The 16,130-nt window shown below is 40.8% G+C and overlaps 1 protein-coding gene across 3 annotated transcripts; it reads left to right on the top strand.

The window, feature by feature from the left end:
* The first annotated feature begins 450 nt into the window (after positions 1-450).
* On the top strand, positions 451-14,896 carry UBXN2B (UBX domain protein 2B). Of its 3 annotated transcripts, none has more exons than XM_083748801.1 (10): positions 451-864; positions 2,916-3,019; positions 3,576-3,626; positions 6,007-6,172; positions 7,813-7,899; positions 8,806-8,915; positions 10,618-10,755; positions 13,073-13,234; positions 13,411-14,704; positions 14,762-14,896. In XM_083748801.1, exons 1-9 carry the CDS (start codon positions 715-717, stop codon positions 13,571-13,573), a joined length of 1,131 nt encoding a protein of 376 aa, XP_083604927.1. In that variant the 5' UTR covers positions 451-714; the 3' UTR covers positions 13,574-14,704; positions 14,762-14,896. The 3 variants fall into 3 exon arrangements, with proteins under 3 accessions (XP_083604927.1, XP_083604929.1, XP_083604928.1); XM_083748803.1 differs by having other exon boundaries at positions 458-793; XM_083748802.1 differs by lacking the exon at positions 3,576-3,626 and having other exon boundaries at positions 470-864.
* The last annotated feature ends 1,234 nt before the right edge of the window (positions 14,897-16,130 follow it).

Here is a 16,130-nt window from a genome sequence, read left to right as displayed (position 1 = left end):
AGTGGCAAACTGTTTCTCTGTAAAAAGGGTTTAAAAAGATAGATGCAAGATATTGTATTGGAGAGAAATGATAGCAATTTACAAAAACAAAAAACAAATCAACAAAAACAGTTTAAAATAACAATATAAAACATTTGCAAAAATAATTAAAATCAACGATCAGCTAAAAACCAGTTTATAGCACCTGCCAACATTCTGTACGTCTGAATAGACTTGCCTAAACAAAAATCTTTTCAGCAGGCACCGAATACAGTGACGACACCTGCCGGACGTCAATAGTCAAGGGAGTTCTAAAGCGTGGGCGCCGTCACACTAAAAGATCAATTTCTTACAAGTGCAGAACGAATATTCTGTGGCACCTGCAGCAGTGCCACTTTCGTAGATCGAGGTTATGGGGCGAAAGAATAATCATTATCATTTATTAACCGGAAGCAAGATTGGCCGCTGCACCCTTTTTTTTTTTTTTTTTTGGCACCACCTGACCCGATGGAGAGGGACGGGGCAACGAACGCAGACTGCGCACGCGCGCACGGAACGGAATGGGGCCAGAGTTCGAGGCTTAGCGAGGGGCGCCCGAAGAAGTGGTCCAGCTCCTGAGATCTCGTTGCCATAGCTACACGCGCTGCCGGAAGTGCTCCTCCATGGTCCCGCCCAGCTCCCCGAGCCTCTCCGTCAGAGCTCGGGCTCCTGGGAGAGACTTCTTGGCCGCTGAAGATGGCGGACGGCGGGGCGAGCGCCGAGCAGGAGCCGCAGCAGCAGCAAGAGAAGGCAGAGGACGAGGATACGGGACCCGGCACGAGCGGGATGCGGCGGGAGAAAGGGCCCCGTGGAAGCGGGCGGCCCCCTACCGTCAGGGACCTGCAGGTACGGGGAGGGTGAGAGAGCCGTCGGTGTCGCCTCCCCTTCCTGGGAGTCGCTCCGCTTCGAAAACCGACGGTGGAGGTGCTCCAGAATGGCCAGCCAGGGTTGTGTAAGAGAGCAAGCTGGGAGCTGTCGCTTTCTGGGAGAGTTTATAGCAAGCAGGCATTATTTCTTGGCAGCCGCCGTGTGCTGTCCCCGCACCTTCTTTTCCTAAGGTAAAACCTCCGCCGAGCTCGCCGTGTTGCCAAACACGGGTTGTACCGGGGGGGGGGGGGCTGTTAAATATAGGTTAAGAGCTGGAAATGTCGTTTCCTCATCACACCCTAGTGAAATGAAATCGCATGGGGAAACTGCTCTGACAGTGCAATCCTCTGCATACCTTTTCAAAAGTAAGCGTCGCTTGCTCCCCGGTAAGAGAGTGCATCTGGTTTTGGCTGCGGATATTTGCCTCAGCAATTCAAGTTTGTGCTTTTTTTGCACACCAGGTCAAACTCCAGGAACGATTTTCCGAAATAAATCAAGGTAGCCATATAGAGTTGCCTGTTGATGTCAGAATCTCTTATCTAAAGTCTCAAACTGTGATGTGTTATTTGTGGCTTCACAGTTCTATGTAGCATTAAATAAAATGTTTATGAAAAACATGTTCTTGCCCAAAATTTTGTGCCCTCGCCCTGAAGCAGCTTGTCATTGAAACGGCATCTGGCCCTCTTCATAGAAATGTTTGTTGTTTCTAATCCATATTTTAAAAATACATTGCAGTGAAATATCAATACTCGGGGAAACAAAATTAAACTACAATACTTTAGGTTTTCAGTGTAGAAACAAACCATATAGCAACATTTTTCTTTGTTTAATTTTTGCTTCTTATTCTTTGGGCCACTTGTATTGATATTAATAAGATCTATTATGTAAATTACATGCAGCTTTTTTACTTTCACATCTTTGCCAAGTGCAAACCCACATCCACCATTCATTGAAAACAACAGGGAGGGCAAAAAATACACATGCAAAAACACAGCAGGGACATATCTGTGTACTTTTATAATCTTCATAGGCTTTAAATCAAAAAGTATTTTGATAATTGCCTAGTTCGTGAGAGCTGGGATAGCTCAGTCAGTAGAACATGAGGCTCTTAATCTCAGGGTTGTGGCTTCGAGCCCCACATTAGGTGAAAGATTCCTGCATTGCAGGGGGTTGGACTAGATTACCCTTGTGGTCCCTCCCAACTACAATTTTATGATTCTATATAGCAAATCTCATTATATTTCTGCCTCTTGCTTGGACTTCAGTATATATTCTAGAATAATTGCTTAGACATATCATTAACTTCCACTGTGTCTACAGCAAGAAATGAAACCTGTGGCCCTCAGATATTGCTGGACCATTGGCCCCACCCAGCATAGCCAATGGTCATGGAAGATGAGAGCTGTAGTTCCCAGTTCCTGGTCTAGAAGTCAGTAGAAGTTGGCCTAATTTGCTTGTCATGTTAAACCATAGTTTAAAACAAACTATGCTGAAAACAAACCATAAGCCCAATGTTAGACAGCACCACACTTGTGGTCAGCAGGAGTTAGAAGAAGCACCATGCACCAACATGCTTCTCTTTCATTTATATTAAATTAAAAATGGTTTTATGTAATATGTGAGCTAGATCATTGTGTCTAAGCACATGCTTCTTGTTCACTTATTACATTATCCTTACTATACTGTTTTATTCTGAAAGTAAAATATACTTTTGTTTGATTCTGAAAGTCATATAAGGAAAGGATTTATAGCTGTCATGAAGAAATGTTATTAATTGTTGTGCTATCAAGTGTTGCTCTTTTGTGACATTAGTAATTTTTACTTGGCAAACAGCTGTTCTTTCAGCATGTGATTGGGAAAAAGGTTATTTTTTAAAAAATAGTTCTCATAACCATGCCTGCCCAATGATCTGCATATTTGACCGGTATGAATTAGTCACCTCTCTTTTAAAAGAGAACTACATGTAGAATACATGTAGTTAGTTTTTTGGGTCTGTAGACATTGACTAAAGCATCTGGTGTTTGGTATAGCTGGCATTGGCTGGATTGTATGAAGATGAAATGAAAAGACAACCGTCTCATTCTGAGAAACCAGCAGCTACAGTGAGCAGTCATCCGAGATTACCAGTGCAAAGGTAAATAAGGGCTTTTATTATTTTTATATGACACTGTCAAACAGTTCAAATTAACTGTGATAGTTCCTATAAGTGTGCATTTCAAAAATGCAAATATTAAGCAAGCATTTTAAAAATGTAAAGGAGTCTCTTCCTAAATCCCTGAAGACGCAATCCTATGTACACTTGTATGGGAGTAAATTCCATTGTGCACAGTGGTACTTTCTTCCAAGAAAATGTGCATTGGATTGCAGTGTGAGTTGCTGTCTTTCATCAGGGAACCAAAGGGCCATGGAGAACCTTCTTCATAAGCTCTACTGAAATGCATGCAAGTTGATGAGCAACACTGGGGCAAGGTGATTATAATATAAAATTTGTTGTAGACTGGTTCTTGTACAGCATTTGCTTGCTATTTCTTTATTATAGCAAGAGTCTTCTAACTTAGATTTGACTGTCACAACCTATGAACTCTACAGAGGTTGGATATCACAAATTTATTTTCAATTAAAAAAAATTAAGATTGGTGGTGTAAAATTAATGGAAGTTTAAATGAATATTTCTTGGCTGACTTCTTCAGAAGCTTGCGAAAACCAGAAAGAAGTATGAGTGATGGCAAGGATAACAAAAGGTACAATAAAATAATCATTTAATTGATTTATAATATTCATAAATAGTGTGTTTAAATTTTTATGTTCCTTTTCCTCTTGAACTTTTCTTGTCTTTTTATTATTGTTGTCATCATCCCCAGCTGTAATAATACAGTGGTACCTCGGGTTACATACGCTTCAGGTTACAGACTCCGCTAACCCAGAAATAGTGCTTCAGGTTAAGAACTTTGCTTCAGGATGAGAACAGAAATCGTGCTCCGGCGGCGTGGCAGCAGTGGGAGGCCCCATTAGCTTAAGTGGTGCTTCAGGTTAAGAACAGTTTCAGGTTAAGTACGGACCTCCGGAACAAATTAAGTACTTAACCCGAGGTACCACTGTAGTTGTCATCCTCAATGTGGATCCTCTCACATTGAACATGGGGTTAATATCATAAGCTAACATGAGAAGAGACAGTGGAGGTATAATGGCTTTGAGGGTCTTCACAAATGAGTTTAATCCTCTTCTAAAATCATCTAAGTTGGCAGCCATCACTACCTCTTGTTTGAGTGAATTCCACAGTTTAACTGTGCTGTGTGGAAAAAGTACTGTCTTTTGTCTATCCTGAGTCTTCCAGCATTCAGCTTCATTGAACGGCTGGGTTTTCATAAATCATGCACAATTTTATGCCCACCCACTCCCGGCTTATTTGACTATTTTTCTTGAAAACAAAACAAAAGTCCCAAATGCTGTAACCTTTCATCATGGAGTCGTTACTCTTAAGTTTGACTGGGTGCCCTGCAATACACCCTTCCAACTCCTTTGATTCTAAACGATGATGCTTTTTTGTTAGTAGGAAATAGTGACAGGGTAGGTGGTTGCTGGCATCTGTCTGTGTTGAAAGACAATGGAGTTCTCGTCCAGGGGTGAAATCAAATCACTGGAGAATCGCAGTGCCCGCTGTGGCTGCAGAGACTGGTAACTTGTAACTGCTGCCTCTTGCATTGTTTTTGCTGAGTTAGCAAGCCTGGGCAGTATGTATGGAGAGCCAGGGCTGCCCTCTCAGCCTCACTAATGTGGTCCAAAGGAAAGCAGAGCAATACATTTGGCACCAGCTTGACTGTAGGGCTTGCTAGAAGGAGGCGTACAAGATGCCATCCAACTGTCTTAGGAACTCCATTCCAATTTTTTTTAGAGTTTACTCCTTAGCCTTTTCTTCCTCTGAAGATGCCCCGTAAGGCAGCAGGTAGAATAGGTTATACACTCAGTTTTTATTTCTAAAATATGCTTCCTTAAACCAACATCCAATATAAGATGCACATCATACATGTTGGAGGTATAAAATCAAAGTATGGAATTATTGGTCTAATTTTTCACCTTTCTTCAGTGTTTTGTTTTTGTGTGGTTTCGTCTCTTCGTCCCTGGGGAAGTTTTTTCAAGAGCATGTCTGTGGGCCATAAATGATATCTCAATTGCATCTTGGAACCTGACACAGGTGCAAACACCCAGTCGTGATTTTTGCCTGCTGTCAGATTTCTCCAGTTCTTCAGCAGCAACCTGTGCCCAATCACTTAGTGTTGCTGAGGATCTTCTGGTCTTCAGAAAACTTTGAGGACGGATGGGGTTCAGGGAATTCCCTTGTGTGAAGCTCCCTTCTATTTGTGCCAGGGTTGTGTGGAGTAGTCCTGCTGAATCACAGCAAAGATGTATCCAATGCAGCATTCTGTTTCCACAGTGGCCAGGCAGATATCTGCCTGTTACAATCCCAGAAGTAGAACCCACAATAGCCCTCTCCCACTTGTGGTCCCCAGCAACTCAGATTCAAAGGCATATTGAATGCACCCTATTGTTTTTATTAATATCTGGACATCTTAAAGAAGTACAGATAAATTTGGAGTTCCTGACTGTGTCAAAACTCTCTCAATTTTTAACAGCACATAAGCTGTAATGTGGTTCTAATCAGAATATGAAAAAGTCAGGAAATTAAATAGTATGGCTATTTAATAGGGAGGGTGGCTTTTGTTAAAATGAAGATATTAACCAGAATAATATTTTTTCCTAACATTACCTGGTAAGATTCTTCCAAAAATATTGATTCCAACATGAAGTGAAAATAATTCCAATATAAGGCATTAAAAAGCTTCACGGATTAGATATTGTACGTAAAAATAAAAACATAATTTCTAAATTAAAAACTATATTTACTTGTTGAAGTTATTAAATGTCTATCTTGCCCTTTCTCCCAAAGGAAGTTCCCGACTTAGAGAGCTTACAGTTGAAAGCAGGGACAGCCTAAGCCACTTTCCCATCTGAAACAGAGTGCTGTTTCTAGCACTGCACAAACTAATGTACTTCTGTTGGAAAATTTCTTAATACTTATGACCAACAAATGCTGTATGCTTTCTTTCTTTTTTTAAAAAAAAGATTTTATTCAGGTGATTCAGAATACAGAGGGCTCAGTGTTGTTGCCTCATCCAATAATATAGCATCCAGTAAAATTGTCGCTGAACTTTTCAAAGAAGCAAAAGAACATGGGGCAGTCCCATTAGATGAAGTATCAAGAGCATCGGGGGATTGTCATAAAGCTAAAGTAAGTACATGCAATCGTTTTTTTATGGGAAAACAATTGTTTTAATGCAAAAGTGCTTTTATTTAACAAGTATAGCACTTGATTCCTTTTCTAAAATTATTTTTAATTACTTTCATTACAAAACATGAGCTGAATTTAGAGAGGCAGTGGGTAAAGTGTACTCCAATTCATAATATTTGCCTGCTTTAGATAGCTTTTCTGCCAGACAGGAATTGACAGCAATTAACACTAGATGCTAGTTTCCCAGGTTGGGAAGTTATGGGAGAGGGTCGTGTGAAAAGAAAAGGTGCGGCTACAGTATCTTTTGTACTGAAAACAGTATGGAAACACTGCCTACAATTGAACACAAAGTCTAAACTAGTCCACATGATATGGTAAATATCACTTTAGCAACTACTATCCATTTCATTACATTGAACAAAATGAAAGCCACTGGATATAGTAGATGGTGACCACCCCCAGGTTCATGTTCAAACAGTGTGCGCTGGCACATGTCCCTGACAACTGCTTTTCATACTTTGTCTGATTTGAGCCATTGCACCAGCCCATACTATATGCTAACCATTATTTAGAACTCAAACCAGGTTGCAGATTTAATCCCCCCTACGGGCTAGCTAGGGGACGCAGGTGGCGCTGTGGGTAAAAGCCTCAGCGCCTTGGGCTTGCCGATCGAAAGGTTGGTGGTTCGAATCCCTGCGGCAGGGTGCGCTCCCGTCGTTCGGTCCCAGCGCCTGCCAACCTAGCAGTTTGAAAGCACCCCTGGGTGCAAATAGATAAATAGGGACCGCTTACCAGCGGGAAGGTAAACGGCGTTTCCGTGTGCGGCTCTGGCTCTGGCCAGAGCAGCGATGTCACGCTGGCCACGTGACCCGGAAGTGTCTCCGGACAGCGCTGGCCCCCGGCCTCTTGAGTGAGATGGGCGCACCAACCCCAGAGTCTGGCAAGACTGGCCCATACGGGCAGGGGTACCTTTACCTTTACCTTACGGGCTAGCTGCCTACTCCTGCATTGCAGCGGGGTTGGACTTGATGATCCTCAGGTCCTCTTCCAATTCTGCTCTTCTATGAATTATTAATTTCCAGATTCCCAACAAACAAGCCATAGTTTAGAGCTGCTTGTCTGCTTTTTGTTTTTCTGTCTGCTGAGCACTTCTTAAATCTACTCCTATCTCTGTGGAACAGGAACTTCTGGAGGTGGAGTAACAACTGGGACACTGGTTTGCTTTTCAATTTGAGCATTCCAGAGAATACTTTGCAATCCCACTTCAAACTATGCTTTCAGATCCTGTTTTACTGGTTGATCAAAACAAAATCATTTGGCATGCTTGAGTTCTTCTGTGTGCTATAGGAAATTACTTTCTGCTCACCAGAAGAGAAGAGTGTTACTATCTATAAAAATATTGTTTTGAGTTGCTTATTACTTAATTGTGTGAAGATTAATCCTGTTGTCACTGACTTTTGCCAGATCTCCCCCCACCGCGTGAAAACTTTCTTTCTAAGCTGCAGAGTGAATATTTTACAAAGTATTTACTTAACTAAATAGTGATCTCTTAAAATTACTAGTAGTCAGTTGGTTTAAAATAAATGTAAGTAGTTACTGCAGTTCTGTAACTCAGACCTGTATTTTAAATATTTTATTAGTCATTTTCTGGTGGTGGATACAGACTGGGGAAGTCAACTATGAAGCGCTCTGAATATATCTATGGAGAAAATCAGTTTGGACAAGATGTAAGTATAAATACGATGAACATAATTTCCTGTTACATGCAAGAGATAATTAACTTTAGGAATCCTGTCTGCGTAACATATGACATACCCAACTGCAAGTAAAAATCCTAATAGCTTGTTCCTTATATCATCAATATATACCTAGATAATTTTATAGAACCATAAGTTTCATTTGACAATTCCCCTGCAGTGAAGAGAGTGACTCAGTCCTTGCTCATAAAGAGCTACAGAGGCACAGCAGAGCTCTTCTGGACACTGAGTTAGAGCTAATGTGTCTTTGATTACATTCTGATGGCATAAATTTATAGGCAAGTGCAACACATTCCTTTTAGACTATGGGTTGTATCCTAGTTCTACACATAGTATGCATAGTAGATGCATTGAAATTAATGGACATAACTCACTTGGGTCCATTACTTTTAATGGGTCTACTCTTTGAAGGCAGCCCCGTTTAGGGAAGCTTTTAGTGTTTGATGGACTATTATATTTTAATATTTTGTTGGAAGCCACCCAACAATATTATTATTACAGTGGTACCTTGGGATGCGAACGGGATCCATTCCGGAGCCCCGTTCGCATCCCGAACGGAACGCAAGACGCGACGGCGCGTCTGCGTGTGCATGGGTCGCATTTCGCCGCTTCCGCGCATGCGCATGTTGTCATTTTGAGCGTCTGCGCATGTGCGAGCGGCGAAACCCGGAAGTAATGCACTCCGTTACTTCCAGGGTGCCGTGGAGCACAACTCGAACGCGCTCAACCCGAAGCACATTCAACTCGAGGTATGACTATATAGCTGAATAGAATGTTTAATATTATAATACTGGAAAACAAACCAAGATGAATATAATAATCAAACACCTGGTGTTACTTTTTTACATTTTCAAAGTACATCTGATTTATTCATAGGTTCAAATTTTACTTAAACTGTGGAGGAACGGTTTTAGTTTAGATGATGGAGAGCTGAGATCATACACGGATCCAGTGAATGCAGAGTTTCTTGAGTCTGTTAAAAGAGGGTAAGTTTATGGTATTTGTGACTATAGGAATACATTGCTTCCAGTGCAGTAGAAGAAACTGCAGCTGGAGAGGAAATCCAAGAAGCCTCAGTAGCTAAGTAGAAGTCCTAGAGTCAATTAAAGAGATGCTGCTTGGTTTGGAACACTCCCTTTTCCACAAGGTCTTCTGTTTTAAGTGATGGCCTTAGCAGTACCTAGGCAAGGCTTCAGTTGTACCCTAGACAAATCCATGCAGGAATCAGGCTAGATCATAAGACCTGACCTCAGATATTGTTTCAGCAACCAAGTCTCAAATAGAGCTGCAACTTCTATTTTGTCTGCCTTTGAAGAGAGGAGCATCTTAATTTATAGTGGCCTAGTTTGCTTTAGTAGTAATTTACTCCGATGGAGCGTAGGAGGCTGTGGGTCCAATAGGGCAGAGGTTGGGAAACCTCAAGCCCAGGGGCTGAACATGGCCCTGCAGGCCTCTGTCTCCATCCCCAGGCCGTGTCCCATACCAGCCCCATTCCTCACCCTCCTCAAGTGCTTTCTCCTGGTTGAAATGTAGCCTTGAACTATGATAATGCATCCTGCTTACCTGGATAAAGAGATAAGCCTCTCAGCTGCAATATAGCCTACTCTGCAAAGGTGAGAGCTGCATCTCTTTTTTCCAGCCTCACCCACAACTGGGATGCAGCTCCTTCAAGGTTGCCCATGAGGCAATGAAGCCCTCAGGCTGTAAAAAGTTCCCCATTCCTGCACTAGGTCTGAGGAAGGCAACATGGCGTCCTCACCCTGTAGAGGTATTGGCACAACCAGCTCTTCTGGTGAAGTGTTTCTGTTTGGCTGTTTACATCTTGAACTGGGAGCAATTCCCTCCCCAAATCTCCAGCTGAACTGCTTGAAGAAGAGTTTTATTTTTTTAAGAGTGAGAGATTGGTCTCAGGATCAGAGGGTTTAGCATTTGGAGCACTAGACCATTTTGATAAAGAAAGCATAAATATTTAGGGAAGGGATGGTAATTTGCAACCAGCTGGCACCCAAAACAAGCTGTTTCCAGATCAAAGGAATAGATCACAATTACCAGGAAAGTCCATATATCCCATAAACGACACGTGAGGAAGCGTGTTTATTATATATGTTGCTTTATGGAAAGGGTTGGTTTTGATAGAGGGGTTTTTGTATTAAAAATGTACCAAAAAGGATTTTCTCTTATTAGAAGCTGTATCATCCTCAGCCACTGAATAGGATATGAATACCCAGCCCTGTAACATTGTGATGACTCTTCTAGACAGTCTTTTATTTTCAGTCTGTGGCTGCAACATGTAGCAAGTGAAGTACATATAATTTTGCCTTTCTCCCCCTGCCCCTTCCTGGCCATAATTTTGCCTGTAGCATTTCTTATGTATGCCTGATTAACAGCACAATACTATACATGTCTACTGAAATTAAGTCTCTTTGGTTCTTATTCTGTGGTAAGCGTGTATAGGATTATACCTTAAACAAGCCATTTTATCTGCATTGTGGAATGTATGTGCTGATAACAGAGAAGATTAGAGCGTAGTGGATCTGAACTATTGTTGTTATCATTATTTCATATTTTAATGACGTGATCCAGACAAAATTGAATACTTTTCAGTTTTATCACTTGCTCTTTATGCTCTTGCATAAATCAATAAACTTGCTTAAATTGGATATTTTCCCTTTTGTTTCTGCTGTTAAGAGAGATTCCTGCAGAACTTCAACGTTTGGTGCATGGAGGCCAAGTTAATCTGGATATGGAAGACCACCAGGAGCAGGAATATGTAAGGCCTAGATTGAGATTCAAAGCTTTCAGTGGAGAAGGCCAGAAACTTGGAAGGTTAATTTTTTTCAAAATCCTTGGTTTATAAAAATACAATTATCTTGTATTCTTGCCATTGATACAGTTGATGATTGGAATATAAAATACCAAAGGCCATTCTATTATCTTCCCCACCCTGCTGCTGAAACCACATTACCTCAGAAATCTATTGGGGACTTTATACCAGTAGTGAACAGGGCTCAGAGCCTGTTCAAACCTCAGTTCCCAAACGCCTCCCTTTTGGAACGTTTCGGCTCCCGAACGCCGAAAACCCAGAAGTAAGAGTTCTGGTTTTTGACCGTTTTTCAGAAGCTGAATGTCCGTGTCTCTCTTTCCCAACTACATCCTCCTTCTCACCTCTTGTTACCCCATGCAGCAATTAGACTGGAAAAATAGCTTCCACTGGCAGCTGTGAAACCTATTATTATTATTATTATTATTATTATTACTTTGCCTAACTGCCATGTTGGGGGGGGGGGGCTTAACACTCTCCTCCTTGTGTCTCCTCACAAGGGTCTCCCCCGCCCAACAAACAGCAATTCATTGCTGAGTGGAAGGGGAGGCAGGGTGAAAGTGTAGACCCTGCTGGCTACATCTGGCCTACAGGCTGCAGGTGCCCCATCCCTGCTATAGGTCTTCCGCATGCTATGCAGACTATATGCTTCTCACTTGCCACCCCATTCCAACAGTTTGTTTTCATCTTTTAAGTTAATCTTAGCATTTGTGTTTGGTTACCTTACAAAAGCAATTAGACTAAGGATGCTCAGTGGGACTGAGTAAACATGCATAAGATTGGGCTCTCCCTCGTTTGGAGCTTTTTTTCCTCCAAGCTAATGGTAATTATATGCCTGGTATTGCTGAGTGAAATACATTTCAATTGCTCTGCTGTTTTAAACTGGTTTCCTTTATTATTGAATGCTGGCAGGTTATGGATGTTGGGTTGGATCTAGATTTCCCTGGAGCAGAGTTCTGCTTCAAGGACACTCTGCTGGAGGAAAAGGACTAGGAATTTATTTTGTCAGTTTCTTCTTCCTCTTGAAAAACTGTTCCAGAGGATTGGGGGACCCTCTGGAACTATGTTGTAAGTATAGTGGTACGTCGGGTTACGAACTTAATTCATTCCGGAGGTCCGTTCTTAGCCTGAAACCGTTTTTAACCTAGGGTACCACTTTAGCTAATGGGGTCTCACACTGCCGCCGCGCCGCCACTGCACGATTTCTGTTCTCATCCTGGGTCAAAGTTTTTAACCCGAGGTACTACTTCCAGGTTAGCGGAGTTTGTAACCCAAAGTGTTTGTAATCCGAGGTGTTTGTAACCTACTACTACTACTACTGTAGTTCTTGGAGCTGAAGAGGGAATTGATGAAAATTGCCTTCCCTCTGCTGGAATGGTAGTTCTTCCATTAACAGACAGAGCTTTTTTCTGTTTGCAGAAGGGCATGTCTGAACATCTTTTTATGGCTGTTGGAAGTTTACATATACTGGTCCAGAATATGCAATAGCACTATGCTATGTTAGAAGTGTGGAGAGGTGCAAAGAAGAGCTAATTTGCCTGTAGCTAGGGGGCACAATTTGGACGGTTCTGCCAGGGGCGCAAGATCACCTAGCTATGGGTCTGGTGGTAGAGCATCTGCTTTGCATCCAGGACATCCCTGATTCAATCCTCAGCATCTCAGGGTACTGCTGACAAAGGCTACTGGTTTGAAACCCTAGAAAGCAGCTGTATATCAGTGTATACAGTACTGAGCTAGACGGTCTGACTTGGCATAATAAGACAGTTACATATGTTCTTATTTTATTTTATATTTTGTGAGTGTAGATTTACAGTGTTACCTCGGGTTACAGACGCTTCAGGTTACAGACTCCACTAACCCAGAAATAGTACCTCAGGTTAAGAACTTTGCTTCAGGATGAGAACAGAAATTGTGGCACTGCAGCAACAGGAGACCCCATTAGCTAAAATAGTACCTCAGGTTAAGAACAGTTTCAGGTTAAGAACAGACCTCCAGCACGAATTAAGTTCTTAACCTGAGGCACCACTGTACTTATAACCAGTCCCTTAAGCAACTGAAATGTTTTTAACATCCAGTTCAAATCCTTTTCTTTGTATTAAACAAATGCAATAGCACGAAATTTAACTAATTACGTTTTGATGAATTGTATAAGGTACTGAGGAAGGCAAGAGAGCATTTTTAGAAGGCACCCTTGCACTCTCTTTGTAGACACATTCATTTGCAAGTAAGCCCCATTGACTTCAGTGGTACTGGTTGGCTTGTAGATAAAGTCTTTAACATTTCAACTGTCTTTCAGCTATTTCTCTTGTTTCTTAATTTTAGCCTTACACCTGAGATTGTCAGTACACCATCTTCCCCAGAGGAAGAAGAAAAATCCTTCCTTGATGCTGTGGTTCTGATCGATGACTCTGTGCCAACAACTAAGATTCAGATTAGGCTAGCAGATGGAACTCGTTTAATACAAAGATTTAATCATACCCATAGGTAAGCTTAACTGTTTAACTGTACTGAAACATTGGATCTTAGTTCCAGATTATCACAACTTGTCATCTGAAGCTTATTGCAGTATTCGGAGCTGATGAGTGGTTTGTTTTTAAAGTGCAGAGCATATTGTATTGATCCAAAGACTAAAATCTACATTGTTATACTTTTGTCAATAGGATTATAGATATTCGGAACTTTATTATCCAGTCTCGCCCTTTGTTTGCCACCACTGACTTTGTGCTTCTGACTACATTTCCACACAAAGAGCTTACAGATGAAAGCCTGACACTACAAGAATCAGATATTCTGAACACGGTGATTCTTCAGCAGCTAAAGTAAATCTTGAGCCTTTCAGTGCAATATCGCTTCTGTGAATGGATAATGTTGCATATTGTTTCTCAAAAATGCTTCCAAGGAGAAAGGGGAAAAAATGATAGAGGAAAACTAACTGTTTCCCTCTTTAATGGATCAATTGGCATTTAGTACTGTTCTGTCTTCCAGTGATAATTCGTCTGAATTGGAATTCAGAGATATGCTAATAAATATTAATTGATTTTTGTATTCTTTCAAAACAGCCTGTATAAACTGGTGTGAATTCAAGTACTTCTTTTATTGGGTGGGGGTGAGGTGAGGGTTGGGGGTAATTTATAAGGGTGCAGAAGCCATTTTTGTAGAAAGAGAAAGGGCCTCTTTTCTGGTAAGACTTGAACTGTGGAAGAATTTTATGCTGCATCAGCTAACAGCCATTAAGAATTTAGGGTTGCAATCCTATGCTCCTTTATTTGAGAGCAAGCTCATTGATCTCATTGGGATTTTCCTCTGAATAGACACTAACAGGATTGCACTATTTTATCAGCTGAGATATGTGTATGCCCCATCATATGAAATATTGGAAATATTCTGTTCATAGGTTGTCTTCCACATATCTAGCATAATATAAACACATTCTTTAATCTAGTGCTAGTGAGATATTTGGCCTGTTGCGCAGCTCTTATGTCTGGGAATTCAACAATATATGGTGGGACGCCACTGTCTCTGCTTAAATAGAAGTCCAATTTGCACTTTATCGTATTCAAATATCTGGCCAATATGTTGCTTAAAGTAACTTAAAGTTTTAACATAAAGACAATTTGACTGATATCATTTCTATACAGATTTTTAATAGTTGGCTTAATTTGAATCCTGAGACTCTTTTTAGAAAAGTAGTCTTTTTGGAGAACCTTTAGCTATATATCTCATGCTCAGTATTATTTGATTGATGAAAAATGGCACTTTAGCTTGTTGCTGTTTTTCAAAGCAAAAATGAAGAAGGGGGATACATTAAGAGAAGTGTGTCTTACGTCAAAATTGGTGTGTGGGTTTTTTTTAACTATAAATATTTTTTCTGACTAATTTTGTGTTGGTCGACCATGTTTTTTTCCTTTTGATCTGTATAGCAGCTTCCCTTGAAATTCACACGTGTGTGTGTGTGTGTGTGTGTGTGTGTGTGTATATATACACACACACACACACACACACATTTCAGAGTTACAAACATTTCAAACAAATATTTGAAAAGGTTTAGTAGAACTTGGGGGAAGATTTTGTAAATCTAATGTCTGCATGATTGACCCAATTACAAATTCTCCTGTGGTAATCAATAAAAAGAATGTTTTAACTATATGGCTTCTACATGTTTTTCATATTTCATTTTCTTTTTTTAAAAAAGTGTAAATGTGCCTGTGTCTGAGTATGTGCCTGCTGTGAATTTGAGGAACATGTAAGTGGAAGCACAGCACAGCTAATGGGTTTTAAGTTAACTTTTTGAAGACAATAGTGCTTGAGTGTAACCCATTGTAACCCAAGTGTTACCATTCAGATGAACTAGGTACATGCCCAAGATTCCATGCCCCAGGATCTGACACAAGGGTAGGACAATATTGTGTGAGTGTGTGTGTAGAGGTCTGAGGCATTGTGCTGCTGCTGCTGCTGCTGCTGCTGCTAACATTGCCAAGTAAGATCTATTTTACTCCCTCTTCTGCCCATCCTCAGCCTACTGGTGCTTCTAAAGTGGGTAGAACCACACCTCTTCCTTTTGCAATTCAAATTCCAGCCTTGGGGCTTTCTGAGGTACTTAGAATACAGCCCACCTGCAGACACTTATAGGCTTGTGCTGTAATGTGATTAGGAGAGGGAAAGAAAGCAATGTTTTCAAATGGCTGCTTGTGGGGTGAAACTGAAGATAAATTTGTCTGGGTGGGATTCCTTAACTAACAAAGTGTCTGTTTCAATTTAAAAACCCATTTTTTTAAAGCCCCATGCTAACCTGAGTAGGCATGGCTTGTAAAATGTTAGCAACAATCTCATTAACTTTTCAAACAGTAAAGCGGTGAAAACCAGTCATACTGGAGAATAGTCCTTTTAACTTTCTCTTTAAATTTTCGTCTCCACTCAAAGGGAGGTTAGGAGAAAGAAGCTTTTGTAAAGGGATGCAAACAGTTAAAAGCAGACAGGACAGAAGCACCTTTAACATTTCATTTCTACTACAAGCCAAGCTGTGTGGTGAAGGCTGGAGATGGAGGACAGTGCAGGTAAAGTAAAGTTTTTGCTTTACATTAACCAAAACAAAATCTGTTTTTCTAAGTCACTCACTAGATATTTTATTAATGTATTTATTTTGTTTAAATAAAAATAAGTGTGGTCTTCTTGGTTTAGCAGCCAGCAAGCTTCTCAAAAGGTCCTTACCTTGAAATAACCCTTGAGGCCTAACTTCCTACCTTTCTCGCTTACCAAAAGGGAACTTTACCTCATATGCCTTAAAGCATTTCTTTTAAAAAATATATATATTTATTGCCTTAAAGCATTTCTGGCTAAATTCATTTTGAGAGAATATCTTCATTATCAATTATTATAAGGC

Source organism: Podarcis gaigeae (assembly GCF_964106915.1).
Source record: "Podarcis gaigeae genome assembly, chromosome: 7".
Classification (NCBI taxonomy): Eukaryota; Metazoa; Chordata; class Lepidosauria; order Squamata; family Lacertidae; genus Podarcis; species Podarcis gaigeae.
The sequence above is the reverse complement of the archived record's forward strand: the minus strand, read 5'-3'. Positions and strand labels throughout refer to the sequence as shown.

Excerpts from the sequence above, each read along its gene's own strand:
- UBXN2B (XM_083748801.1), top strand. The coding sequence starts at position 715 with ATGGCGGACGGCGGGGCGAGCGCCGAGCAGGAGCCGCAGCAGCAGCAA. Across the intron at positions 6,173-7,812 it reads GGGATTGTCATAAAGCTAAA|TCATTTTCTGGTGGTGGATA; the intron begins GTAAGTACATGC and ends ATATTTTATTAG. Across the intron at positions 13,235-13,410 it reads AGATTTAATCATACCCATAG|GATTATAGATATTCGGAACT; the intron begins GTAAGCTTAACT and ends TTTTGTCAATAG.